The sequence below is a fragment of the Macrotis lagotis genome, chromosome 3, assembly GCF_037893015.1.
Source record: "Macrotis lagotis isolate mMagLag1 chromosome 3, bilby.v1.9.chrom.fasta, whole genome shotgun sequence".
NCBI lineage: Eukaryota > Metazoa > Chordata > Mammalia > Peramelemorphia > Peramelidae > Macrotis > Macrotis lagotis.
In genome coordinates, this window is record NC_133660.1 from 161,520,561 (window position 1) to 161,547,434 (window position 26,874).

A 26,874-nucleotide genomic window follows, 5' to 3' on the forward strand; every position below is an offset into this window, starting at 1 on the left:
TTCAAAGTCTCTTTTCCTTTTAATGAATTTTTTTTTACTTGTATACTGGTCACTGTGTCGTTCTTTTGGTCGTTTGCTTTGCTGTGCATCAAGTTCTTTAAAATCTTCCCAGTTCTTATGAATTCCTTATGTTTATCACTTTCTTCATAGATTTCTGAGTGGTAAATAGTGCTGTAGTGAATGCCAAGATTCCTTCAGAAATAATCAGCCTACAGCCCTCCTTCAGTTTTTTTCTATACCAAATGGATAGAAACTATTTGTTTTACATGTACAGAGAGATAATGCATAGGAACTTTCCATATCAATCCATATCCATACTTTTGGTCATTTTCCTGTCATTTTAAATTTGAAAAAACATGTTTTCAGTGGGGAGCTATTTTATTATCATTTTGTTTTCGTTTGTGAAATATGCAAGATGTCCCTGACTTCCAGGAATAATGATAAAGTCTTATATGTAAATAGAATCCTCACTTACCAAGTGCTGTAAAAGAAATCTGTGATATTGCAAGGATAAAATAAAATAAAAATACAAGTCATATAATTATATCATTTTATACCTACAGGATTTAAAGCCAAGAGAGTTTTTAGTTATCTCCCTTTCATAGATAAGGCTAAGTGACTTATCCAAGATCACATAGTTGTGGACAGAACTGAAGTAAAGAGCTGCCTATCTTACTCTGTACCTATTGTTTTTTCACCACACTGTATAGTTACTGAAATGTTGTATGATTACTTCATTTCCCCAACCACTTAGTGCTCAAAAGAATCCTTGTCCACAATAACAAACACATTTTTTTGGTAGATTAGCAAGCCATTAACAAGCTTTCCCTGGCTTGGGTTGGGAAATGTGTGTGTTTATGGAAGGTCAATTCACCACTGAAAGAAGCTACATTTTTAATTTAAATTTTCCTCTTCTCCAAATCCAGGAATGTTAATACCAAGATAACTGTTCTTACAAACTATATTGTATGGTCATGTTATAAATAAACTCATATTATGTTAAGGTCCTTGTGGTGCTTCCAGTAATAAACTCTTAAATGTAATACTACTAGATGGACCCACTTTAGATTTTTTTTGTGTGTGTGCTGTAGAGAGTCACATAATATAGCCTTATTTGTTGTAAGCTTGACCACTAGAACAGAGGTTTAATGTGGGAGGTCAGTTAATCAGGGAACCTCAGATTCAGGTATATAATATGTTTCATTAAATGACAGTTAAGACTCAGCATACTTAAAGCTGTTTCAGTATATGTAAATACTTTGACATAAGCATGGGGGATGGTGCTTTTGATAACAATTCCTTAGCATACTCTTTCAGTGAAGTTAAATATTAAGTATGTGACATTTACCTTCAGTGCTCATTAAAAATTTGTCTGTAGAAATGAACATTTAATTTAAGATTAACTGTATAGATATAGATTACCATGATTTTTATCACCCTCTGTAGGTTTGGCAGGTGTCTACTAATGGACCAATCTTTTCATCACCATGCTTCTCTGATTCATTGAAGCAAGAAATCTTTTTTGGCTCCCATGATTGTTTTCTCTACTGTTATAATATGGAAGGACATTTCCAGTGGAAATTTGAGGCTACTGCAAGTATATATGCAACACCATTTACTTTCCACAATCACAATCTTAGCAGTGAAATGCTGCTAGCGGCAGCATCTACTGATGGAAAACTATGGATCTTGGATGCTAAAAGAGGACTATTACAAACAGTACATGAGCTTCCTGGAGAAGTTTTCTCATCTCCTGTGGTTTGGCAATCAATGCTGCTTGTTGGATGTCGAGATGATTATGTTTACTGTCTGGATTTGTTGGGTGTTACTGAAAAATAACCATCAGAAATAACCAGTCTACAGTCCTCTTCCAGTTTTTCAGTACCAAAGGGATAGAAACTATTTGTTTTACATGTGCAGAGAGATATGTTTAGGTACTGTCCATAACAAATATATTTTGGTTAATAAATGATTGATCAGGGAATGACCATTTTCAATATTCTCTTTTTGACAGGCCATAAGTATTGCAGAAGCAATTGAATGAGCTGGATATACATATGCTCACTAACAATTCTATTTCCCTCTGGGTATGATAGTCAAGATATGCCATCAGATTTTTCAGTTAAAAAGATCTTGTCCTAGAAATGGAAAATGGAGTGTCTTGCACAAAGTAGAAAGGAAACTAGAACCTTTGATTTCCAGTTTAGACTATTTTCCTATGTATTAGATTTGTCTTTTTGCTCGTGTTATCTTATAATGTTTTTAAAAATACTTGTTGAATTGGATAATATAGCAGCAGGATACTTCATCAGTACAATCTCTTTGCTTGCTGTTATGCTGTTTAAGCTTTCTCAGTGAGATTTATGGCACAGTTGGGTTTTTACTGTTAGGGATATGTGATCTTTTTATAAGCGAACAAGGTTCCTATATTAGGAAATAAAATTGTCGGATAATTTTGGTCAACCCACTCTTTATCATTTTCTCTTTTACTAACATCTCCTTCCTGAGGACTATGTTAATTTATTCTTCTATGGCTTTAACTCTTAATTTAAGTGTTCTTTCACATATATCTTTTATGTTAACTGTGAGAAAAGTTTAATGGCTTAAAATTAATTTCTCAAGTTTTCTGAAGTCTCACAGCATATGAGTGGGTAATTTTTTTAAGTTTGGTTTTTTTTTTTTGCAAGGCATTGGGATTAAGTGGCTTGCCGAAGGCCACACAGCTAGGCAATTATTAAGTGTCTGCAGCTGGATTTGAACTCAGGTCCTTCTGACTCCAGGGCCAGTGCTCTATCCATTGTGCCACCTAGTGCCCTCCCCGAGTAATTTTCTAACAAAATGCCTATGAATATAGTTATAGTTGTGACTCAAGTAATAGTAACAGGATCTCCTACTGTCTTCCTGTCCCCCATCCCTCGATTGAGAATCCATCATTGCAGTTAATTTAGTCTTAATACAAATACCCTGTAAAACTACAGATATTGGAGTTTTGGCATTTTTTGGTAGATACGTTACCAAGTTCTTGAATTGGTTTCTGGTCCATGTTAGATGAATTCCAATTTGGAATACAAATCAAATTTCTTTGATTTGTCAAGTGCTTAAATAATCTTTTTCCACAATCACTGAGAATACTCTTATGAAATATTGCCTAAAATGATAATATTCCAAATTTTTCTAGTTCAAAAAGTGTCTGTCTTAAGTGGATTTAATGAAATTCTATTTTCCAATAAGTCAGTGAAAACACTAGATTAAAAACCATGTTTTAAAATTAAGCACTTACAGATTTTTTTATTGAAAGACCTTCTCCTTCCCTCCCCCCCAACCATAACGGACAATTTACATTAAAACCATTTACAACCAAAATCTATAGTAAATATTAATATTAAAATTACAGTAATGTATCTTCTCATCATCTCTTGACTTGATTTTGTTGTTGGTAAAAACATAGCTGGGCACCTGTAGCATTCTAAAGATTTTGATTTGAAATAATTAAGTAAATGTAAATAAGAAGAGACACAATTCATACTATACATTTGCTGATAACTGATTGGATTATAATTTAGTAGGAATTAATGAATGTGTATAAGAAACAATTGTACTTGAAAAATTACAAAAGTAAACAAAAACTCAGTTATACGTATTTTCTAATTTTACACATAATTCTATGAACAAAGATTAATGATATATAATCTTGTCAAAAGAAGAGTATGTAAATGGTTAAAGGTGTTAAAAAAAACACACACAGCCTAGTATATTCCAATATAGTGGTCATCAATTTTTTTAAACATTTTTACTTACTCTAATAGTTTCATCAGTAACTTAAAAAAACCCCAACAACAAAATTCCCAATTGTTGATCAAAAATGACTACAACAAAAGTAAAACAAAGTAACACTTCATTGGTATTTAGTGCAAATTTTGAGTGATTTTTACACGAGATATTAAACATGTACTCTGTTGAAAGCCAAGCAAGTACTATGAAATGACATTGTTATCCTTATTTTTTTTAGATTGTGTTTAGAAGTTGTTCACCTGATTTTTTTTAAAATAGGGTCTCTGTAGTTTAGTGATCCTTTTTATTTTAGTGATTTTTTTTTGACATCTCAATTTTGTCCTAAACTTTTAAAACTAACAACTTTCTGACGTTCTTTGTAATGACTTGTGTCTCTTTCCCTTACCTAAGCTCTAATTTTTGTGTGATCCAAAACCTATATATTGGAGGAAACAGACCATCACTTTAGTGTAGGAGTTAGTGTAATTGTAGAATTCTAGGGCCCTAAAAGGAGATTTTCACTAAGAAACATTACATTAGAGGGCAAACCACTGAATCAACATATGCATTCATTTACGATTTTAAAATATGGTCATCAGGATTAAAAGCATGCAGAGAAATATCAACTGCTTCATATGTCAAAAAACTTTAAAATGACTAACCACCTGATGGTCCAGTTTGTATGAGAATAAACCCAACTTGTAAGAACATAACTACTTCATTACCAGACACATGCCAGTTGCCACTACTGAGGAAAGGAGAATGCTAGCTAGTTGGTAAATAACTTTGCTTCCATCTTTACTTGAGACTGAAGGGTACAATGATCATATACTTTGTCCTGAATCATAAAAGAAAGTAATGATGATCGCTAATAAGATTTTGTTGAAAGAGGAATCCTGTTACATGTTTCTGAAAGGTCAGAATGTAGCTTTTGCAATCAGAATCTACAAGGTAAAGGGAACAGGGAGGTATCATATATTAAAAATTATGGCAAAATTTTGACATTTTTGGTATGAAGTAGATGCAAAAGTAATTAAAAATAACAATCCAAAACATTGCTGACTTTGAAACCAAGTTCTTTCTTTGTTTATCCATTTGGAAGCAAAAAACAAAAGTCTGTATGATGAACTTAAGCCTGTAAGATTTGTTTTTAAAGTTGCAAGGTATAAATCTTTGAATTTTATATCCTACTGAATGACTCCAAATTTGAATGAATAACTTAGAAAGCCCATCCTTAAGTGTTAGGGGTATTAAAGTCTTAAGTTCCCTAGAGCTCTAGTCCAATGCTTCTTATTTTACACATAATATAGCCTAATAAAAACCTAGTGAAGTGATTTGTCCAAGATTGTAGTCAAGATCAAAATCATTTTTGGTTGAGTAAAAATTAGAACAACCTTTCTTCACTAGGCCTCAAATTTAAAAGGCTGCTTTGAATTTAAAAGTCTTCTGCTTCTGTGGTTCCCTTCCCTGTCTTGTCTTCAGACTTGAAACTTTGGAATTTGTGGGAAAATTCATGAAAATAAGATTCAGGCTATATAGAAAACTATTAGAATATGAAGTTTTCTTCAAACTCAGGCCCTTGAGATGTAAAATAAAGGAAGGAGGTTTGGAGCCCCACCACTCGTACTGCTGCCAGATGCCCACTCTACATTTGGAAACTTAGGAAAAGATATCCTTTTCTGTGTGTGTATATGACCCTTTCATCAACATAAAAGTACAGAAACCCTCCCAAGTTCTAGCAGAGCTTTGTCTTAGTTTTAAAGGGTCATCTAAGAAGTGAAAATAAACATCAAAAAGTGGCCAAAGTATATGTTACTAGAAAGGGGGGCATAGTGCGAGATAGAAAAAAGCAATTGGCCTGGAACCCTACCTATGGCTCCATGGATAGAGTATAGTCTTCAGAAACGGGAGGCTCTCAGGGCTTTAAGCCCTACAGTTGTGCAAATGCTTTATTTATAATGAATTACATAAAGAAACTACAGTTAAGTTTCTAATAGTTATTTTGGATCCCACAGGACATGCTTCTTTTCCTGCTCAAGTTCTTCACCCCCATGTAAAAAAATAAATAAATAAAAAGGGCAGAGGAGGAGTTGTCAGTAAGCAATAGGAATAAGCACAAGTTACTACTTAATAATTTGGGGACAGTCACTCCAGGCCTTTGCTTTCCTTTTGGCCAAGGCCAGCCAGGCTGGTTCTGTTGACACGGGGGCAGCATCTGGTGTGGAGAATCTCTTTGGGGCTTCTTTCATCAGTGATGCAGGCACAGCAGAATCTGAGATGTCCACTGGATTTGGAGAATATTTTTGGGTTTTGGAAAGAAAAAGGAAAAAATCAGTACAATGCAGAGATAATTGTCCCCATCAATAGACTTGCCATCTCATGCTGTGATTGTATAGTAAGTAACCTTTGAAGCTTATTAGTAATGCATGTGAATGTGGGAAAGATAAAATTAGCCAGAAGAAAACATTGACCATCTCAACACGTGGAAGAACTGAGAATTGGGAAGCAGAGAAACCCTCTGAATGTGTCTGACATACAGAATTGCACGGGCCACAGTGTATTATCTCTAGTATTTATGAACCTAATTTCCAAGAACTGAAATTCTACAGGAAGAAGCTGCTTTGCATACAGCTAACAAGAAATGGGTCAGTTTTGTCATTTTGGTCACACCATCAGTGAATTCATTCTCAGTTATTATATTCTATTCAATTTAAATGATCATTCCAGAAGATAACAGCAGTCTTGCTGACTTAACTCTGTTAGTCCCCAGAACTAGACAGAAAAAGGTATGAAACTAGGTTCTGCATCCAATATGGTATTTTGTATCTCCTCCACTGTGTTCCTTATTTTTCATGTGTTAGAAGATTTAATCCAGATAACCTTTGCCAAATAACAAGGGAAACCCTTTGCCAATCTTTGAATTTTAATGGATTGTAAGCTCAATAGAAGTCAACAATATGAAGTGACAATCAAAAAAGCTAATTGATCTTAAAATACATATAGTTTCTAGGAATAAGGAAGTACTTTGCCCAGGTCAGAACACATCTGGAGTTGAATATTCAGAAATACATTTTTTTGAACATAGATGTGGAATTTTTTTTTTTTTTGCTTTAGAATGCCTGTTTGTTACAAGATTTTAAATTTGTTTCCATGATGACAGACATAGGCAGAGGTAGGGTTATGGTTCAACCTCTCTCCCAAAAGAAGACAGAATGAAGGCCAGAGGCAATCATGGATAGACTGAATATTTTTATAGTTGGACGTTGAATTTGTTGTATACTTGAAAAGGGCAAGCTCTGCCTAGTAGAGGATTGCAGTTCCATAATGTATATGGAAGTGTTTGCTGTTTAAGTTCTGAACTTTAAAAAAATGAAGGGGAGACAAAAATCAGGGTTCATATAACTAGTATTTTCTATTTAAAAGTCTCTAATAATACCAAAGAATTTATTTTTATGAACAGAATGCCATTTATTTGTCCTAACTCCAAAAGGTGAGATCTAGTCTCAACAAGTGATAATATATTCTTATGTGCTGATTGATGAGTTTATATGTATTTTTCATAGTTGTGCAGCTTTATTTAAAAAAAATTAGACTTGTTTTCTTTGGTACCACAGGGTGAGGAATTTGTTTCAAAACTTAAACTTGATGGAATGAAAGACTTTCTAATAACCAGCAAAGTGCCACAGGTTTTTTGGAAGGTAATGGGTTCCTGGCAGTCTTCAAGCAAAGAGAAGATAGTCATTTGTTGCAAGCACTGAAGAGTAAATTCTTATAATTACTGGTTATACTAATGACCTCCTTGCAAACTTAAAATTTTATGGTTCTGTTAACTCAAGTGGGTAAGCCAGTATTATGTATCATTTACCAAATGAGCAAAATCAGAACAAAATTTAACATTTTATGCTGTATATCACCCTTATATTACAGCTTGTAGAGGAAGCAGGTTAGAAGGCAGTCCATTTATTATACCTAATGAAGCAAGGGAAGATTCTGACCTGACCCAGATGTAGGAAGAGTGTTGGACTTCTTCAGCTGTTCTCTGCGCTCTAACCTGGACACAGCTGTCTCAATCATCTTCTCATCTTCCTGAGCAGTTGATTTATGGAGGGAACCTATTCTACTAAAACTGCTTTCAGACTGCTGACCAGCTCCAGCCTGGAAGAGAAAGGGGGAGAACCCATCAAAGTGAAGGTTTCATTCATTCCCAGAGATCCTATGTGAGGGGAGGGCTAGAAAGACTGGAAAGCTTATTTTAAATGTGAGCATTTAACTCAGATATTAGTTAATTGCAAACAGGCAATAATACTTTTTTTTTTTTTATAAATTACCTAGACTTACAAATGGAGAAAATGTTTATAAAACATATTAAACTTAAAAGTTTTGTAGGTGGGGGAACACTGGCACAGTGTTCTTTCTGTAACTTTCCCATTCTGTAGCTCCCCACCAAATTTAGATGGTTGAGATAAAAATAAGGAATAGATGTTCCTCTTTGGATCGCCTCCCCATTGTTAGTGATTTGTGAAAGATGGGGATTTAAGGGGCGGCTTGGTGGCACAGTGGATAAAGCACCGGTCCTGGAGTCAGGAGTACCTGGGTTCAAATCTGATCTCAGACACTTAATAATTACCTAGCTGTGTGGCCTTGGGCAACCCACTTAACCCCATTTGCCTTGCAAAAACCTAAAAAAAAAAAAAGATGGGGATTTAAACTTTTTGGTGATTATATCATTTAATTTATCTCCTCTTTGGTACCCTCTTGAATATTTCAGTGCAAGATGTATGAAAACACTCTTCTAGCTCTTGAAAGTCCCCTTAGGCAACTCCTTGCTCTTCTAACCCTACTGCCCTGAATTAGGATGATTTTAAAATTGCTATGCCAGTAAATATATGTCTCCTTGGAAGCTTACCAATTTTATGTTATTGTCTATTGAAAAAAGTGATTTCACAGTGTAAATCTTTTTTCTAGTTTAACCTTTTAAAATGAGTTTTTCTACTTAATGTATTTTTTTCTTTGTTCCACTCAGCTTTCCTTTTTTCCTCCTATCCACTGCCCAAGCTGGTCTAAAAAAAAAGAAAAGGCAGTAGAGTCCTGGAGCTATTGCTTATCTGGGGATGGCTCTTAGGGGATCCAAGATTGACTCAAGATTGGGTTGGTGCAGGATGAATAAAAAAATTGAGCTCTGCATAAAGTATAGGGATTTACAATTCAATTCATTTTAAAACATGAATTCAATTCGGCTTTGTGCAAGTCCCACTCTCAGATGGTCCACTTACATTGGTTTTAGATACCCTTTCTGCTTGTTTTGTCTCCCTGGCTTGCTTTCTCTCCTCTCTGGTAGCCTGCTGCTCTCTGAATCCTTTTTGCTTTTGTAGTGCTAAGGTAACCCATTGTGGCTGGGCGGTCTCAGGTTTTTCCATTGACTTTGAACCTTCTAGAGAGTGCCAGCTCTGAAGCACTGGTTTTTCTGTGGAAAAGAAAAAAAGGAAAGAAAGACATGATTTGCAAGAAAGACAATTATTCATTTCATCTCAATCCCCACAGAATATAGAAACAATACAGAAAAACTAAGTCAGTGCTTCAACTTGATCTCACTTCAAGATCTCAGCAAATCCCTTTTTCTAAGACAAAAAAAGGCATCACATAATGGTGAAAAACATGAGCTGCCTTCCCTAAACTACTTCAAAAGCTGTGTGATCCCAGCAATGAGGGGACTCATTACACCAAACAAAGGTTTAAACCCTCCTGTTTTTGCAGTCTCTAAGCTTCTGTGGCCAGCAAAAATTGTTCCAAGATGGCTACTTTGGGCATGAGCCTAGGCTGGTCAGCTTCCACAGTCCTGGGTCCTAACGTGAAACCTTTCCAGTCTGTCAGGTCAGGCCAGAGTCTGTGCTCCCTTAGTAAAGCCTTGAAGCCTGGGTCTCTTCCATGCCACAGTAAGCCATCGGGACAGAACAGTTGGGGAAGATTCTTCCTCCCAAAATTGACACTGAAAAAGTGACTATCATATCATAGTGACTAGCAGTCCCTGTGGGAAATTTTCGCACCAGGTGTAGTATACAAGAAGCATTTTAGAATCTCAGCGAATATTAACTCCTTTATTTTGGAGTGAGGAGTCAGAGATCCAAGAAACTTAACTGATCTGCCCAAAGTTACTTCCATAGCTAGGTGGTGGTAGGGATGAGAGTAGAACCTTGGACTTCTCCCAGTCTCACATACTTTCCGTTTTACCCTGCTCTCTTCCTCGAGTGGGGGACAGGCAGAATGCCTCCCGTGAAGGTCCCTTGCTTTCTTTATCTGTGTGTACCTATATATGTCCATGTCACTCTGATTAGAATGGACATTTCTTGAGGGCAGAGGGCTTTTCTGACTTTGTCCTAGCACTTAGTAGAAAGTTGAAAAAATACTTGTAATCTTTTGATATTAGTGTTGTGGCGATATTTACCAAGACACACTGGTTCAATGTGGGGCATGTTATCTTTTGTTAATCTGAGGATCCAGGCTGTTGCTATGCTCTAGTTGACAGAAGTGACTATGTTTTGACCCACCCAAATAATATAAAGTTCCACTGTCTTGGTTTAATCAACTTCAATTAGGCAAAGGATGTAAAACTTTCCTGATTATATCAGCTTATCAAATCTAATGCAAGGTCAATTAACTTTTCTAATCATAACACCCCTGTAGTCAAGGGGAGTAAGGAGGTATTGCAATCCAGACCACCCAAGATCCCTCTCCCCAAGATCCCTCTCCCATTCAGTCCATATGAATTGGTTCAACAAACAACATCAGACATGAAGGAAGAGACCCAAAGATCTGGGCTCTTCATTAGGTTAAGTATGCATCCACAGTATATCCGAGCCACTGTTTACTTGTGTGCCTGTGGGATGGTAGGACTGGGCAGCCACATGTTCACATGTACTGTAAATAATTAACCATCCAACTTGTGATCTTTTTAGTAAATTATGTTCCCACTTGGTACTTTACCCATGATCTCTTCACAGTTAAGCAAACTTTGTATTCTTAAGTCTACTGCTTTAGGCTCAGGTTAGGCAAAGCACACAAAAAAGGGCTCATCTCTTAGGAAAATCATTGTTGAAAATGTTTCTAAAATGTACAGATCCCCTTCCTGCTTTAAGCCTATAGAAAGTTTTTTGCTATAGAGTTGACAATGATGGCATATTCCATTGTAATATAATACTCCATTGACTGGGGGGGGCGGGGCTCAGAGGGTCACTTCCCTGTTTTTCCAGAAGGAATATCCTCATGTCTAATGAAGCTAAGGTTCAGAAGTCTATTTTCTCTCTTTCTATGATTTTTCAGTTTGAAATGCAGAAACTGTTTATAATTTTAGAAAAATCTTCCTGATAAAGGCTAATTGAGGAGACTAGTCTGCATTAGCCAAAAATAAAAAAAAAGGAAACGAAAAAATCCCTTAATTTTGGACTATTTTAATAAGTTCAATTTTTAATATTTCATGGTACAATTATTGTACCATGTACAAATATTCATGGTACTGACAATTAAAGCATTTCCAAGTTGTTTCCTCTGAAACTCCTTAAATGAATAGATAATTAATTATATGATCCTAAGGCATACTAAAGTTCCCTAAAAGTGTTTAGCTTTCTCAAGGAGGTTTAAATTATCCTCTTTATTGCCACCATAATTTAGTTAGTAAAGCTTTTCTTCATATAAGTCAGTAAAAAAAAATTCAACCCAAGTTAAATAAAAATTCCAAAATAGAGTACAAACTAACAAAGTTTTATTGTATCTCTATACTATTGGCTATAAGTAATTCTGTTTAATTCAACAAACATCTGTCTACCATGATCAAGGCACTGTGCTAAGCACTGGGTATGCAAATATAAAATAAGACATAGTCTCTGTCCATAAGATGTATAATAGGAAGGACTGTAGAATAATATTTTAAAGGTTGGATTTGGAAGCAACAATACATGTTCAGATCTCACCTCTAGAAATGGGAACTCCAAAATGAAAATTCTAAGAATTATTAGAATTAAAAGCTAGAATTTCCAGATCAAAGAAAAAAATACTGTAAGCAGTTTGAAAGAATTCAAGTAGTGAGAAGACAAGTGAGAAGACACATAATTTTAGATGCCACAACTGTAGAGGAGAGCTTGAAATATGATATTCTAGTAGGCAAATGATATAGGCTTTCATTCAAGAATAATTTAGCAAACAAAAACTTCTGGTTAATCTAGTTGCATTTTAAATGTGAGAATGGAATTCCAAACACTTAACCCATTCTGCTTCATGACAAAAAGTAAATTTATGGATATGGTATTTTGTGAATGATCTTGTAAATAAAAGAAAACCTTAAGTAATTAAAAAAAAGAATGACTTAGCAAGAAAATTGGGTATAATTCTACGGAGCAAAAATAGATTTTTTTTTTAGGTTTTTTGCAAGGCAAATGGGGTTAAGTGGCTTGCCCAAGGCCACACAGCTAGGTAATTATTAAGTGTCTAAGACTGGATTTGAACCCAACTACTCCTGACTCCAGGGCTGTTGCTTTATCCACTAGCCACCCTGCAAAAATAGATTCTTAACAAAATAAAGCATTCTTGATGAAAACACCAGCACTGTGTTGAAACTTTGAAGACCAAAAACAAGAGTCAAGGGAAGGATGTAGATGAAAAACAAGTATAAACTACTTACATTCAAATATGGGGAAAAGATGATACATGTATCCCCTCTCTGAACCCTATCATCATCTGGGTCACAGAGGGAATTTAATTAGAATTTCTGGGAGTAGTTCTGTTAAAACTTGTTCTTGAAAGGAAAGGGAAGAGGCTTCTAAAAGAAGAAAAGGAGAAGATTTGGAAAAACCATCTTCACATAATTGGGTATAAAAAGTATACATCTATATAAACAAGAAGAGTAATAACTGACTCTTGAACCTTACTCTCCTCTGGATGGGTCAAAGGAGGGAAGAATACATACGTAGAAAGTTAGTTACAGAAATAACTTTAGGCATTAATTCTAAACAAAACCAAACTCTAAATAAGGATACACAACAAATATTTATACTCTAGAATTAGAAATTGAGGGAGGTGCCCATCAATTAGAAAATGACAAAACAAGTTAGAACATGTAAAACATGATGGAGTATCATTGTGCTAAAAGAAATGATGAAGTGGATGATTTTAGGGAAACATGGTAAGTCTTATATGAATTATGATAATATTGTAAAGACAAAAACTTTGAAAGGTATAGGAACTTTGATCATTATGATGACCAAATATGATTGTAGGGGACTTGCAATGAAACATACTGTTCAACTGATTATAGAGAGGTGAGAAACTCAGTGCTGACTAAAAATTTTCTTTTTGGAAGCCAATGTAGAAATTTGTTTTGCTTAACTATCTATGCTTAGACATTTTGTTCTTCTTTACAAAGAGGGGAGAAAAGGCAGATTTTAATTGAAAAAAATTAGAGAAAAAATATTATGTATCTGGCATTGTGTTGGGAGCTGGTGATAAGGATAAAACTGCATTAAATTAGATTATTTCATTTTGGGGTAAAAACGTGTGTATTTAAGTAAATTCAAGATATATACAAAGTAAAAAAGCAATTTGAGAGAGCATTAGCAGCTGGGAGATTAGGAAAAGTTTCAATCAAGAGATGAATACAAGCTGAACTTTCAAGGAAGAGAAGGATGAAAGAGTATTTGTAGTGTTCAAGGTTGAAAATACTTTATGTCAGTATTATTATCATGTATAGAAATGAAACAAGAATATGAAGCAAAAGATGTGGGAAATACAAAGAAGACACCCAGAAAATCACTGCTAATGATTTTTTTGGTGGATGAGGCAGTAACTAACATGGGCTTTGAAAGAAAACGTTTTCCTTTCCCAGCTTCAAGTCCTCATGAAATAACTGTAAAGAAGTTCTGTCTTCCAAATAAGGATAACACTCTAATATATGGTCTACTTATTTTAAAAGCAAAAATGAACCTAAGTTTAAATCAGGAGCAAAGGCAGATGAGTCTTAACTCTCAACCCTGCTGATACTGGAAAGAAAAGGACATTCCCTTTCCCACATTCTCTTTTTTATGGCCTCTCCCTGTCTTTTCCTCCTACTCAGCCACTCTTAAGAATCAAGAGATTGGGGCAGCTAGGTGGCGTAGTGGATAAAGCACCGGCCCTGGAGTCAGGTTCAAATCCGATCTCAGACACTTAATAATTACCTAGCTGTGTGGCGTTGGGCAAGCCACTTAACCCCATTTGCCTTGCAAAAAACCTTAAAAAAAAAGAATCAAGAGATGCCAATCTGGTCTACAAGACATGAGAATTCTGGATTTTTTAAAACTAGTTATCTTCCATTGCCCTTCATAATTATTTTTGAGAGATAAAACAGTTGCATTACTGAGACTTTTTAACCTAAGGCTTTTTTCCCCCCTAACCTCATTCATTCTGATTTTGAATGCGTCACTATAGCATATGGAGCAAGATACTACTGTACCTCTTCTTTTGGACAATGATACATTTGGGAATTGTGATTGATTAATTAAGAGTCTAGTCGACTATGTCTGTCAATCACCTGGATGGATTGATTTTGTTGGCAGAGATAGTGGTTATGGAAGAGAAACTACATTGAGGAAAAAATGTAATTATCCTAGAATGGGAGGTGATGACCTGCTGTACTCTACTGTAGTAACACCAATCCTAAAACTGTCATCAGTTCTGTACATATATAAGAAGTGTTACCAATCAACTGGAGGGTGTCCATGAGAGATATACCAGGATGGTAGAGGATGAAGACTGTCTTATGATTTGTTGAAGGAACTAAATAAGTTCACTTTATAAGAGAACAGACAAAGGAAGCAGAATATGATAAATTTTCAACTATCTGTCATGTGGAAGGGGTTAGGTTAGGAACTGGACCTGTAGTTTCATTAATATAAAAAATTTCCAAGTGAAGAAACTCCACAAATAGAAGTTGTCCCCTTCTCTTCATCTTAAGGAATTGTCTGAGGGGCAGATAGTATTTATTGGAGGTGCAGCTATAATCCAGATCTTCCCAGCTCCAAGGCTGGCTCTCTCTTCATAATACAATGCCAATCTCTTTGTTATGTGGAAGAGGATTAAATTTGCCCTGTTTGGCCAAAGAAGGCAGAATTGTGAGCAATGCACATAAATGAGGAGGAGGAGTCAGACTTCAGCTCAATTTAATGACGGCAGACACCCAAAAATGGAATAGGCTGCCTTCAAGAATAATGAATGAGTCCATGTCAAGTAAGCAGAGGCTGGACTAGATGACCTCTGAGGTCTCTTCCTATTCTGCATCTACAAATTGCAGATACTAAGAAAACAAGCTCATATCTCAAGGTTGGGGGGGGGGGGAGGCAAATTTAGTTCAGTTGCACATCTATGTCTAGAAGTGCCTGATTATTAAAGGTATTTTCTGCAAACTCTATTTACTTAATCAGCAAAGTGAACTTGAAATTTTCAGAAAATTTTTCGAACAATGACATCTAAAAATTCATGGAACTTCTCTCCAACTCTAAATTAAATATAAATTATTTGGAGTTTGTCCCATTCCTCAACCATTTTAGTTATTCAAGACCAGTTCTATGAGTATATCATATATTTCAAAGATAAATCTTTGGGGTTCTGCTTAATATAGCCCTAACTCAAAGTCTATATTAGTCATGAGTAGAAAAATTCTAATAAACTGAACTGACAAGATCCAAACAAATGGCCTATTGACCATTTTCAGATTCAGGCTATTCAGAGGAATATGGTTAGGCAGAAGTGATGACTATAATCAAAACAATGTATTCTGTTGTATAAAATATGTATGACTAAAGTTTGCTAATTAATTGATCAACTGATGGATGAATTGACCAAATCAACCTGCTGTTTTGGCACTATGTAGACACAATAAAAATTGTGTATAACTGTATAACTGACTCAAAAAATGCAGGGAAAGAAACCTGGGGGCTATTTTTTAACTTTTTAAGAAGACCCTCTTGTTACCAGGTAATGCTGTAATTTAAAATTTAATACAAATGGGAAGCAATAATGATGACCCACAGAGTTGGCAGCAGGGAAGGGGTTAGAGACCAATTCATTCATATGGGGCATAGATTAAGAAAGAAACCAGAAAATATGAAGCACAGGGACAGATGTCTCCAGACCAAAATAGAAGGATATGTTCCTTGCCCTCAGAGATCATATTTGAGGACAAAGCCCAAGCTACTTAATGTAACATCAGCTTTTCTGGCTGCCATGTAACACTACTGAACCATATTAAATTTAAACCATTAAAACTCCAACTTCTTAATTCACAGGAACTATTGTCCAGTCATGCTGCTCCCCACCCAATATTTATAAAATTGTTTGACTCAATGTTCTAACTATAGAAATTTTTTTTAGTTCCTGTTATCCAACATTCCTACTCCCTCTCCAAGTTCCATATCATCTTCAAATAATCTATTCTTTCTTCCAAGTCTTTGATTAAAATGTTGAATTGCATATGGCCGAGACAAGTGACAAGTGACAAGTCAAGTGACAAGGAGAGAACTGTAAACTTCACCTTAAGGAGCCAAATAGCTAGAATCAATCTTGTTGAATTGCCTTGCTTGAGCTAGATGATTTTCTCCTGCTGGCAGATTCAATCAAATATCTAGTTTTCTTTTGGTTATTATGCGTCTGTTTTCCAGACTTCTCCTCTGTGGGTTTTCATGACACTTTTCAATTTTCCTATTTGTTTATTTAATGTGTAATTTTAGCATCTAGTATATTGTCTTACACATAGTAGGTACTTAAGTATTTGTTGAATCAATCAGATTTTAAAGCACACTACACATGCTAGTAATCTTCACCAAATTCATCCTCCATCATTAACATGAAGAAATAGAAATCCAGAGAGAAGTGATTTGCTCAGTCATCTAGAACCTGTACTCAAAGGACAAGTTTTTTGATTCTGAACCTAGGGCTTTTTCCAGTTATCCTGTCTGGTTCTATACCAACTCCTAATCTGACCTGTGCCTTCTGAGTTCAGTTCATCCTTAACTTGGTAATATTGTAGGATTATAGAATTTCCCACCTCCCCTATTTTACATATAGGAAAACTAAGGGTATTAGGATCACAGACCCAGAGTTAGAAAGAACCTTAGTTATTTGATGCAACCCCTTTGTTTTACAAAAAAAGAACTGAAGCCTAGAGAGATTAAGTAGTCTGTTTACAGTCTCACCGATTGGAAGAAACAACTGGAATTTAAACTCAAGCCTTCAGATCCTAAAACTAGCTACCTTTCACAGAATCACAATTTGAGAATTAAAGGAACTCAGTAGCCATCCAGTCCAAACTCAACCACAAAAGAATCTCTTGTAATATACTGAATAAATGATCATCTCAACTTGCTCCAAGGAAGGTGAATTAAAAAATCTCCAGACAAGCCATTTCACCTTTGAATAGCTCTAAGTATTAGGAAGTCATTTCTGACATCAAGTCTAATTTAGTCACTTTGTGATTTCTACCCACTCTTCCTTGTTCTGTCCCCTCCATGGGGGAACAGCTATTTCATCTCTCCTGCACTATTTCCCTCCCTCCCAGAGACTACATTTCTCTAGAATATGTCCAGTTCTTTCAGCTGATGCTCATGGAATGGACTCAGAATCTTTTTTAGGGATATGTGCTGAAGCCAGTTCCTAGAATTGTGTGAGCGGACTGTTAAGTTTTTCATGTGAGCATTAACACCCCAGAGGTCAGCAAACATTAGGGCTAGACTCATCATTTTGTTGATTTTGTTCGAGAAAATGTTAATGGTGGTTAAAAGTGATGTCCTGCATATATACTATGTACTTATATTTACACACACACACACAAGTCAATTGCCCTCCTCTGCATTCTCTGCAGCTTATCAATATTCCCAAAATTAAACACAATATTGATAAGCTTGACAATATTGATGAGGCTTGACAAAAGTGGAGAACCATGGATTATTACTTCTCTATTTTTAGAAGCTATAAACTTCCTAAAGCAGTCCAAAATTGGCAGCAGCTTTTGGGGCTGCCACATAAAACTAATGACTCCTATTGAGTAAATACTCCTAAATGCTCCAGATCCTTTCTACAACAACTGCTGTCTAGCCACACCTCCCTCATCTTAAAATTAGTGTTTGATTATTTTGAATCCAACTGCAAGAGTTTGCATTTTTCCCTACTGGATCTCGTCTTATAAAATTCAGCATATTTTACTCTATCAAGATCCTTTTGAATGCTGTTCTCTTCTTAGTATAATCTGGAAAGCTGATGACCATATCATCTATGCCTTTATCCAAGTCACTGATAATAATGTCAAACAGCTAATGTACAAGTACAGATCCTTAACACACTTGGCTGAAGACCTCCTGCTCCTTTGACCTTGAAACATTAACAGCTATTATTTGAGTCTAGCCATTCAACTAGCTCCAAATCCACCTAAGTGTATTATCATCTAATCCATCTTTTTCCATCTTTTCCACATGAATAGTAGAAAATTCTTTTTCTAAAAACTCTGCTAAAATCTAAATGAAATATACTCATATTATTCCCTATTATTATCTAATAATAGATATCATCTATTATGTATATTTCATCTATTATAGTCTATATATTATCTATCAAAAAAGGAAATCAGGTTAAGTTGGGAATGACAGTTTTTGATGAAGCCATGCTCTCTCTTTGTAATCCCTGTCATCACCATCCATCTCTTTAATGATCTTTTCAAGAATTTCCCCAAGTAAGTCACTGACTTAAAATTTTCTTTTCTTTTTCTGAAAATTGGAGTAACATTTTCTCTTTTCTAATTTTGTGACCCCTATACAAAAAAATTTCTATGATCTTTGATCACATCTGCTCAAATATCATTCATCCAGGCTAGGTGAACTGATATCAAAGACAGCTAATTGCTCTCTTTCTATATACTGCTTATCTTGGGTATCAATTCCCTGGTGAAATTTTTATTCTATCTAAAGGTCATTCTCCTTTGCAGAGAAAATAGAAAATAAGCAGCTTGGTCTTCCATCAGTTGTCAGTCACCATTTCCCTATTCACCTCAAGCAATGGTCCTATTTCTTCTTTGATCCTTTTTCCTCCCACTATAACCTCAAAAAAATCCCTTTTTTTGGTAGCCCTTAGTTCTTAGCATTCCTGATGCTTAAAAACAGAACATGGCACAATCATATTTATATTCTGTTACCTAGTCTTGCTTACATCTTGTATACATTTCTTGAGAGAAATGATTATTCCTCTCTTGAATTAATAACTAATTACTGAATTAGGACAAAGGTTTTTCCCCCCTTTTCCACTTCTTCATCCAGAAATCAACCAGTGTGGGAAATCTCAAAGACTTACTCAGGGGACAGCTAGATGGTGCACTGAAAGTTAGGACCTGATTTCAAATCCTACCTCAGACACTTAACACTTGCTTAGCTATGTAGTTTAGATAAACAATTGTGTTTACTCAGACAGGTCTGGGAAAATGTAAATACTTCCAGGTGACACGCAAATTGCTAAGTCTCTTTGAGTTAGACTTGAGTGATTCAATTCACATTCCTCAAGACCCCTTTTGGAATATAACCCACCTCTCACTGTAATATTCATTCTGTTATTAATTGTTAAACAATCAGAGCTGATTGCCAACCACAGAAATACCTAATCCTCCAAGGACATATAAACTGTGAACCCACTGTCAAGAGGGGTCTTTGGCATTAGAGAGTGCCAGTGACTTCTATTATTAAAACATGTTAACCTTATTAACAAAAAGATTAAATCATCCAGAATACATGTCTCTCAAATCTTTTAAATGTCACATTCTTTTTCAGATTTATGTTGGTTAGTGTATCCACATCAAGCTCTTCAAACAAACCCTATTTTATACTCCTTGAAATTATTTCCCTTTATATCTCTAGCATTTCATTCCTTTTCATTTGACTTCACTTGTATTTTAATCATGAGATCATTACCTATTTTTCCTTTGAACCCACTAAAATGTGCTTTCCCAAATGCTAGAGCACACGACTTCTTTATTATAAATTCTAGGATGAAGTGGTCATTTCCCTGCAAGGTTCATGTCATTTCTACCTAAGCTATCAGTTCCTTTCTGATACCGAGAATCAGATAAGAAAAGTTTGCCCCATCTTGATTCCTCCACTTTTCCTTCCACATTAAGACAGCTCAAGAAGTTATTAGCCATTTTGCTTTTTTTGGGGGGGTGGGTTAAAAGATATACATATATATATATATACATATATATATATATATATATATATATATATATATATATATATATAGAGAGAGAGAGAGAGAGAGAGAGAGAGGGAGAGAGAGAGAGAGAAGGGGGAAAGAGAGAGAAGTAGGAAAGAGAAGAGAAGGAAAATGTCTGGATAAAGTCTTGGACACTTCTGGGAAGGTGGTCTACAGCTTACTTCAATGACAAAACCACTTTTATTTTTCCCTCCTTTGCCCTTCATTCAAATGTTGTCTGCCATGATTCTCCCCTTTGCTACTAGAATTTCCTCCTGAATATAATTTTTTGATATGTAATGCCTGACCTCTTTATTTTGAATGAGAGATATGGCCTAATTATGAATCTCATTCTGCCTCTAAGGACAAATTTGTCCCCATAGGACCTCTAGTCCCTCTCATTTGTTGTATAAACTTTGGGTATTTGTGTAGACACTTGAGGGCACGCAACTTTGACCAAGTTCACCTAATCATAAATAAAAAACAGAATAGGGAATCAAAAACAAGTCCTTTGACCCAAAGCCAATGCTCTTCTCATTATATCAAATAGTCTTTCTCTACTGTTTCTTAGTAACACTAGCTATACTTTCATTCTCGATCTTTGCTTGGTTTGCAACAAAACGTGGGTATTTGTTCAAAAGAATTTCTGGAAAGCTAAAAGTCAAAGAACTAGAAGAAAACTAGGTCATCTAGTCAACCTTGTTTTTTTTTTTTTTTTAGAATAAGAAACTGAGATCCAGAGAAGTTAAATAACTTGCCCAAGCTCACACAGCTATTATGTTAGAGAGACTAGATTTGGACTCAAGTTCTCTGGCTCAATGAACCACACAGTATTATTCATAATTGTCTTGTTCTAGACCAATAGGGGAAACTCAGGGAATCTAAGACCTCTATGACTAATATCAAGAATGGGAAGGGAACATGAAAGTAGTAAGGATAAATACTAAATGGTGATCAAAGAAAATGAGGCAGAAGCTATTGTTTGTGGAGATAATAAGAGGAGGATAAGGGCTAGGTCAGAATGTGAAGAAAAAGAGCTTTTGGAAATATGAAAGAAAGAAACATAGCTTGAAGTATGTATGTTAAACAGGAGACTGCCTCAAAACAGAAACAAGACAGATCTGATAGGGAAAAAAAAGCACAAGAATAATATGTACAATGTTGGATGTCAAAATCAATAATAAAAATTTTGCATGTGGTTTTGTTTCTTTTTTTTCCCTCTGCAAATCACCCCTCTCTCCTCTCAAAAAAAATCCCTCTAGGATTGTCATGATTCATACAAAAGGAAAATTACTCTTTGCAAATGTTATAGTCTTAGCCTACAAGCTAGCCACAAGACACTAAATATCAGACTATTATAATGGTCTGGGCAAAGTGGTGATAAGGTCCTTAACTAGAGTGACTGAACAAACTAGTGATTAATAAGTTTCTGAAAACAAAACAAAAATAAAAAACCAGCCATTGTCTTCTTTGTTCTGCTCTATCACCTCAGCTCCTATTTTCAGTGAACTGGAAAACATCTGGTCTAGGGAAAAACATCCTACTTAAGGTGCTCATCTTCTTATCCTACTGAAAATTAAGACCTAAAGTCATGGTTAGCATGGCCAGCTGGAGGCAAAAGGTCCAAGTCAGTGACCTCTGGCTTCTTTCTACCTATATATTCCCTCAGTTTGCTGTTCACAAGAGTGGCTGGGTCATATTTACAATTTTACTTAAGGGAAATTTTCTTAGTTCAATTTGGCCCAATTTGGCAGAGTTTAAGGATTAAACCGGAGTCATCATTACTATTATTTTATTATTATTATTATTACTTCAATAAGTATTAAGAGGCTGTACAGGTATAGTAAATTCAACTTTGGCCTTGGAATCTGTAAGATCCAGGTTCATCTTGCCTTAGATGCTAGCTAGTTGAATGACTTCATCTCTGAGTCTGTTTTGACCTTTGTACATTTAGTAAATGTTAGCCATCATTATTACTATTCAGGTTAAACCTCAGGGATAACAGCTCCTATTAGGCTGCTTTTAAGAATCAAATGAGGGGCAGCTAGGTAAAGCACCGGCCTTGGAGTCAGGAGTACCTGGGTTCAAATCCAGTATCAGACACTTAATAATTACCTAGCTGTGTGGCCTTGGGCAAGCCACTTAACCCCATTTGCCTTGCAAAAACCTTAAAAAAAAGAATCAAATGAGCTACCATAGGAAAAGCACTTTGCAAAGCTTAAAGTGCTTTATAAAAGAGTATTCAGTGGTTCAAGGATAAATCAAGGATCTATAACTTCCCTGGGATGGTATTCCTGCTACTGATGCAGAGACCCCACTGTAAGTCTGCTTTTCCAGTTGTCTTGGCCCCAAAATTCTCTTGCCATGTGGTAAGCTCCAAACTTAGCTAGACACAGCACTTGACAACTGCATCCCTGGGTCTACCCCAGAAGCTTCCCACTTTTTGCAGACTCAGCCTTCGAGAAATCAGGATATTTCTAAGGTGAGGCATCCAATAGGACTCCACATAGGGAATTTTCATCATCATTTCTGCAATGACTTGTTTATCTGAGTTTCGGTAGTACACTGCCCATTCATATGGGATGTATTTGTCAAAGAATGACTGACTACAAAGCATGAGAGGTCTCACCTAAGAGAACCATCCATTACTGTAAACCCATCAGCAGGCCCCCAGTGAATGAATATATTAATGGCAACTTCTCCTTGGCAGACCTTAGCCCAAGTCCTTAGTTCTAACTTTAGCCCTAAGGTTTAATTTGAATACTAATAATGATGGCTAACATTTATTAAATGCCTATTATGTGCAAGATGCTAAGTGACTTGCCCAGGGACACACAGCTAAAAAGTATCTGTGGTCAGATTCCAGGCCTGCCCCCCCACTCTGGAGCTTCTAAACTCACCCACCTTTTTTCACAGTCTCGAGGGTTTTGTCAGGTTTCTCTTGCTGGGAGATAGAAGCACATGGAGAAGGGGATTTCTTCTCTGCTGTTTCCTCTTCTTTTTGCTTCTCAGTGTGGGGCACAGGGGGTAGCTGAAGGTCATCACTGTCCTTGCTCTCATTTAGTTTCTCACTGGTATCATGGTCTGGTTTTACTGCCCGCCTAGAGAGGAGCTCTGCCAAGAATGGCCTTCCCATTTTGGAAAGGGGAGAAGATGGTGGGGTCTGACTGGTGGGTTTGGGGGCTAGGGCTGGCTTCTGTGGCAGTGGTGATTTAGACCCTGGTTTGTCATGATCCAGAGAAGAAATGTGATTACTGGGGAGTGGGGATGCTGGCTGAGTTGGATGATGGCCAAGGTTAGGAGGGCTGTCTACAGTAGAATCATTCTTTGTCTCTTGGGTAGGTGATTTGGTACTTTTGACGATTTCTTTCTCCCCATCTTTATTCTTCGGTAAAGATGCTACCCCATCAGAACTGTCACCTGTGCTATGCCTCTTCTTCTTCTTCGATTGTTCTGCTTGTTGGTCATAGTGAAAACGCAAAGAGTAGTTGGTCCTTCTCAACTTTATTCCAAAAGGTGATGTGCTCTCCTCTTCACCTGGGACGACATCCTCTGCTTTGCTCACACTGCTTGCCTCACTTTCGGAGGAGGGTGCCAAGTCTGTCTGTGCTAGGGTTTTCTGTGGAGCAAGGGGTGAACTTGGAACAAGGAAAGATGGAAGATCTTTGGCAAATTTGTATCCCTCTGCAGTGTTGGTTGGCTCCTGCTGCATCCCAGTTCTCTCTGGAAGTTTTTGGTGTCCATTATTACCACCAGCAGGAGGCTGGACCTCTGTTCTTTCACCAACCCCCAGCCCGGGCTTATTCCTAAGGTTTTCGGCATTCTGCTTTTGGCCTTCAATGCCACTACCATCAGAGAATTTCTGCCAAGCAGGCATGATGGAGAATTTTGCATTTGCTGATAAAGTTTTCCTGAGGTTTCCCCGGGAATCACATCTACCTTTGGAGGAACCCTCACCACTATGCCTTAATGGGTCTCTCTCATTGACATGGCCATTATCAGTATTTTTTAGGATTCTAGAACGAATAGACTCCCACTCAGCTAAGGCAGCCTTACTGTTTGAAGACTCCTGAGAAAACTTGGCCTTCCCACCTGCTGCTCTCATGTCAGGAGAGCCCCGTGGTGTGTTTTCCAAAGCAGGAATATCCATGTGCTTTTTTTCTTCTGACAAGCCCAGTAAAGTCTTGCAAGCTGGGTCCTTGATCTGGTTCAGGTTGACAGCTGGGCCACACAATTGTGCCCCTGTGACTAGGATCGCTGTGTGGGGGATGCTTAGAGAAGAAGGGAGAGGGTGGGTGGTCTTACTGGACTTACTGGCCTTGGGCTCCTGAGAGATGGACAGAAGCCCTGACCCCTTCCCAAGGGTCACTGGACTCAAGTTGACTTTGGGAAATAGAATTTGTTTTCCTCCTGATGACACTTGGAAGGTATATGGTCTGGGCATGGTCTGTCTCTCTTCTACTTCTTGCCATCTCAGTTCCTCCCCAATCTGGTCCTTCTTCGGTATAACAGTCTCTTTCTTCTCCATGGGAGCCAGCTCATCTTCTGGCCACTTCTTTTCTTTCTGGGGGTACCCATGTTGAGTTTCTTCTCTCTCTTCGAGAAGCAGAGGAGCACCCGCATGACTGCCATCCCCTGTTTGCTGCCCCTCCCTCACCCCCTCAGCCTGGGGGCTTTGCTTCTCTACAAGCTTCAGTCCCCTTAAGCTTTGTTCATGGCCTTCATGCTTGGGCCATTTCTGTTCCTCCAAGTTCTTTTGAGAACAGACCTGAGATGAGCCCTCCAGGTGGCTTAGCTCTCTTGATTCTGGCTGCCTTTGGGCTTCCTGGCCCTGGGGATGCTTCAGAAGCCCTTGGCTGCTCTGCTCCTCCAGTGCCTCCCGTGGAGGTGGTTGCTTCTTCTGCTGCTGCTCTTCTTCCCTTTCTTCTGGCCAAAGATGCTTTTCTACCTCTTGCTTGTTCTGTTCTATCTCCAAGTCTTGTTCCTCAAGCTCTTCTAGTACCTTCCCTTCGTAGTGCTGTCTCTGCTTTTCTGCCTCCTCTTGTCTCTTGAGCATCTCCAGGACCTTCCCTTTCTCCGCCTGCCTTTGCTTCCTCTGCTCTTCTGTTTCCTCTCGACTCTGGAGCTGCTGCAGTGATGTATCTTCTTCCTCTTCTTGATGCTGCTTTTCAACCTCTTCTTGCTCTTCTGTCTCCTCTTGTCTCTGCAGCTCCTGCAGTAATGTAGCTTCTTCTTCCTGATGTTGCATTTCAGTCTCTTGCCTTTCCTGCTCTTCTGTCTCCTCTTGTCTCTTAAGCTCTCCTTCCAGTAGGGTAGTTTCCTCCTTCTGATGCTGGTTCCCCATCTCCTGCTTCTTCTGCTCTTGGAGTCCCTCCTGACTTTTGAGCTTCTCTGTCTCTAGCTGCTGACATGATTGTTCTTCCACCTCCACACCTTTTCCCTCCCCTGGTTCCTGTTTTGAATCTTTTTGTCTGTTTTCCTCCAGCTCTTGCTGATTCTGTTCTTCAGGTCTTAGCCTCTCCTCTTCCTTTGGCCTCTGCCCTTCCAGATGCTGCTGTTTGCCCTTTCCTTCCTCTTCCTCCTCCAGAAGTGGTTTTTGATTCTCTTCCCAAAGCCTCCTTTCTACCTCCTGAAGCCTTTGCTCTTCTAGTCGTTTCTTCTCTGCCTTTTGTCTTCTATATTCAGCCTCAAGATGTCTCCAGTATTCCTCTTGCTGTCTTTTCTCTTCTTCTGAATCAAGTGGTTTGTGTTCTTCTTCATGCCAACTTTGTGTTTCCTCTCCCAAGTGTCCATTCTGGTCTAGGGACAGCTGACTCTCAAGGCTTTCCTGATCATTTTGTTGGTCCTAACATTGAAGAGGAAAACAGAATTAGCTCTTTTAAAATGACTTTTTGATTTTTAAAAATTTTTTAAAAATTTTATAATGTATATTTTTATCAAAGTAAGAATAAGACTTGGCTAGTATATAGTTGGATAAACTAAGTCATGGAAAGCAAAATGGTATAGTTGTAGAGGGTTGGCTTTTGTTGAGGACAACAGGGGCTCAACTATATGACCAAAGATATATTGATTAATGTCCCACCTCCAAAAAACTACCTAAGATAAGTTGTGGTTGTAGACTAGAAAAAACTGATGCTTCCAGGAAAACTCCATGGTCTTTTCTTAAACACACCAAATAAATGGGCCTGTGGCTTTTCACAAGTTGGTCATTTGACTTTTTTTTTGGCAAGATCCTTTTAGTGCTGGTAACACATCTAGACTGTTATTTATCAGCATCACATGAGGGAGTTTCGATAACAGAAGATGAAATCACAGATACAGATCAAAACAAAACAAACCAACTCATTTACCCCTACCCCTTTGACCTCACAAGAAAAAAGTGATTAAAGAGAAGTCATAGGGAAAGCAAGTGAGATGAGCAGAATCCTTTACTATGTATATATCCTACCCCACCCCCTGCCCCACTTCAAATCAATTCTTCTCATCATTGGAAGACAGTGGTAGCAAATGAGGTCTTTTGGTGGAAAGATCTGGAAGATCACAGATTTGTACTAAATGAAATTGTTAAAAATGGTTGATTTGCAAGCAAGGGTGTGCAGAGCCTAGCTCAAACAGCTTCTTCAAACTAACTTGTAAATTTTCACTGTATTCATATAGCAGATGATAATTTTTTTTACCTTAGTCACAATTGATATATTGTTTTAATTGTCTAGACCAGGAATTTGCCCTTCCTTCTAAGAATGATTTTTATTTAATGATTTTATTTTTAATGGTATTTCATTTCTTTAAAATGTAAAATTCTTTTTTAATTCAAGGACCATAAGAAACTGTATATTTGCTGGATTTGACCCACTG

General features: G+C 37.1%; 2 protein-coding genes across 8 annotated transcripts in view; one reads left to right on the forward strand and one right to left on the reverse strand.

Annotated features, from left to right (window-relative positions):
- AASDH (aminoadipate-semialdehyde dehydrogenase) overlaps window positions 1-10,895 on the forward strand; it is a 39,667-nt gene extending 28,772 nt beyond the window's left edge. The window contains exon 13 of one of the 6 annotated variants that reach the window (XM_074229379.1): window positions 1,447-10,887. In XM_074229379.1, coding sequence (XP_074085480.1) covers window positions 1,447-1,839 — 393 coding nt within the window. In that variant the 3' untranslated portion in view covers window positions 1,840-10,887. Of the gene's footprint in view, window positions 1-1,446 lie in introns of all 6 variants that reach the window. The other 5 variants (XM_074229377.1, XM_074229378.1, XM_074229381.1 and 2 more) reach the window with 5 other exon arrangements.
- The window catches only part of CRACD (capping protein inhibiting regulator of actin dynamics), a 71,929-nt gene continuing 48,294 nt past the window's right edge, over window positions 3,240-26,874 (reverse strand). For both annotated transcript variants that reach the window (XM_074229376.1, XM_074229375.1), the window contains 4 exons: window positions 22,924-25,864; window positions 9,045-9,235; window positions 7,767-7,926; window positions 3,240-6,055 (listed from right to left, as the gene is read on the reverse strand). In XM_074229376.1, the coding sequence (XP_074085477.1) occupies window positions 5,895-6,055; window positions 7,767-7,926; window positions 9,045-9,235; window positions 22,924-25,864 (3,453 nt within the window). In that variant the 3' untranslated portion in view covers window positions 3,240-5,894. The remainder of the gene's footprint in view (window positions 6,056-7,766; window positions 7,927-9,044; window positions 9,236-22,923; window positions 25,865-26,874) is intronic.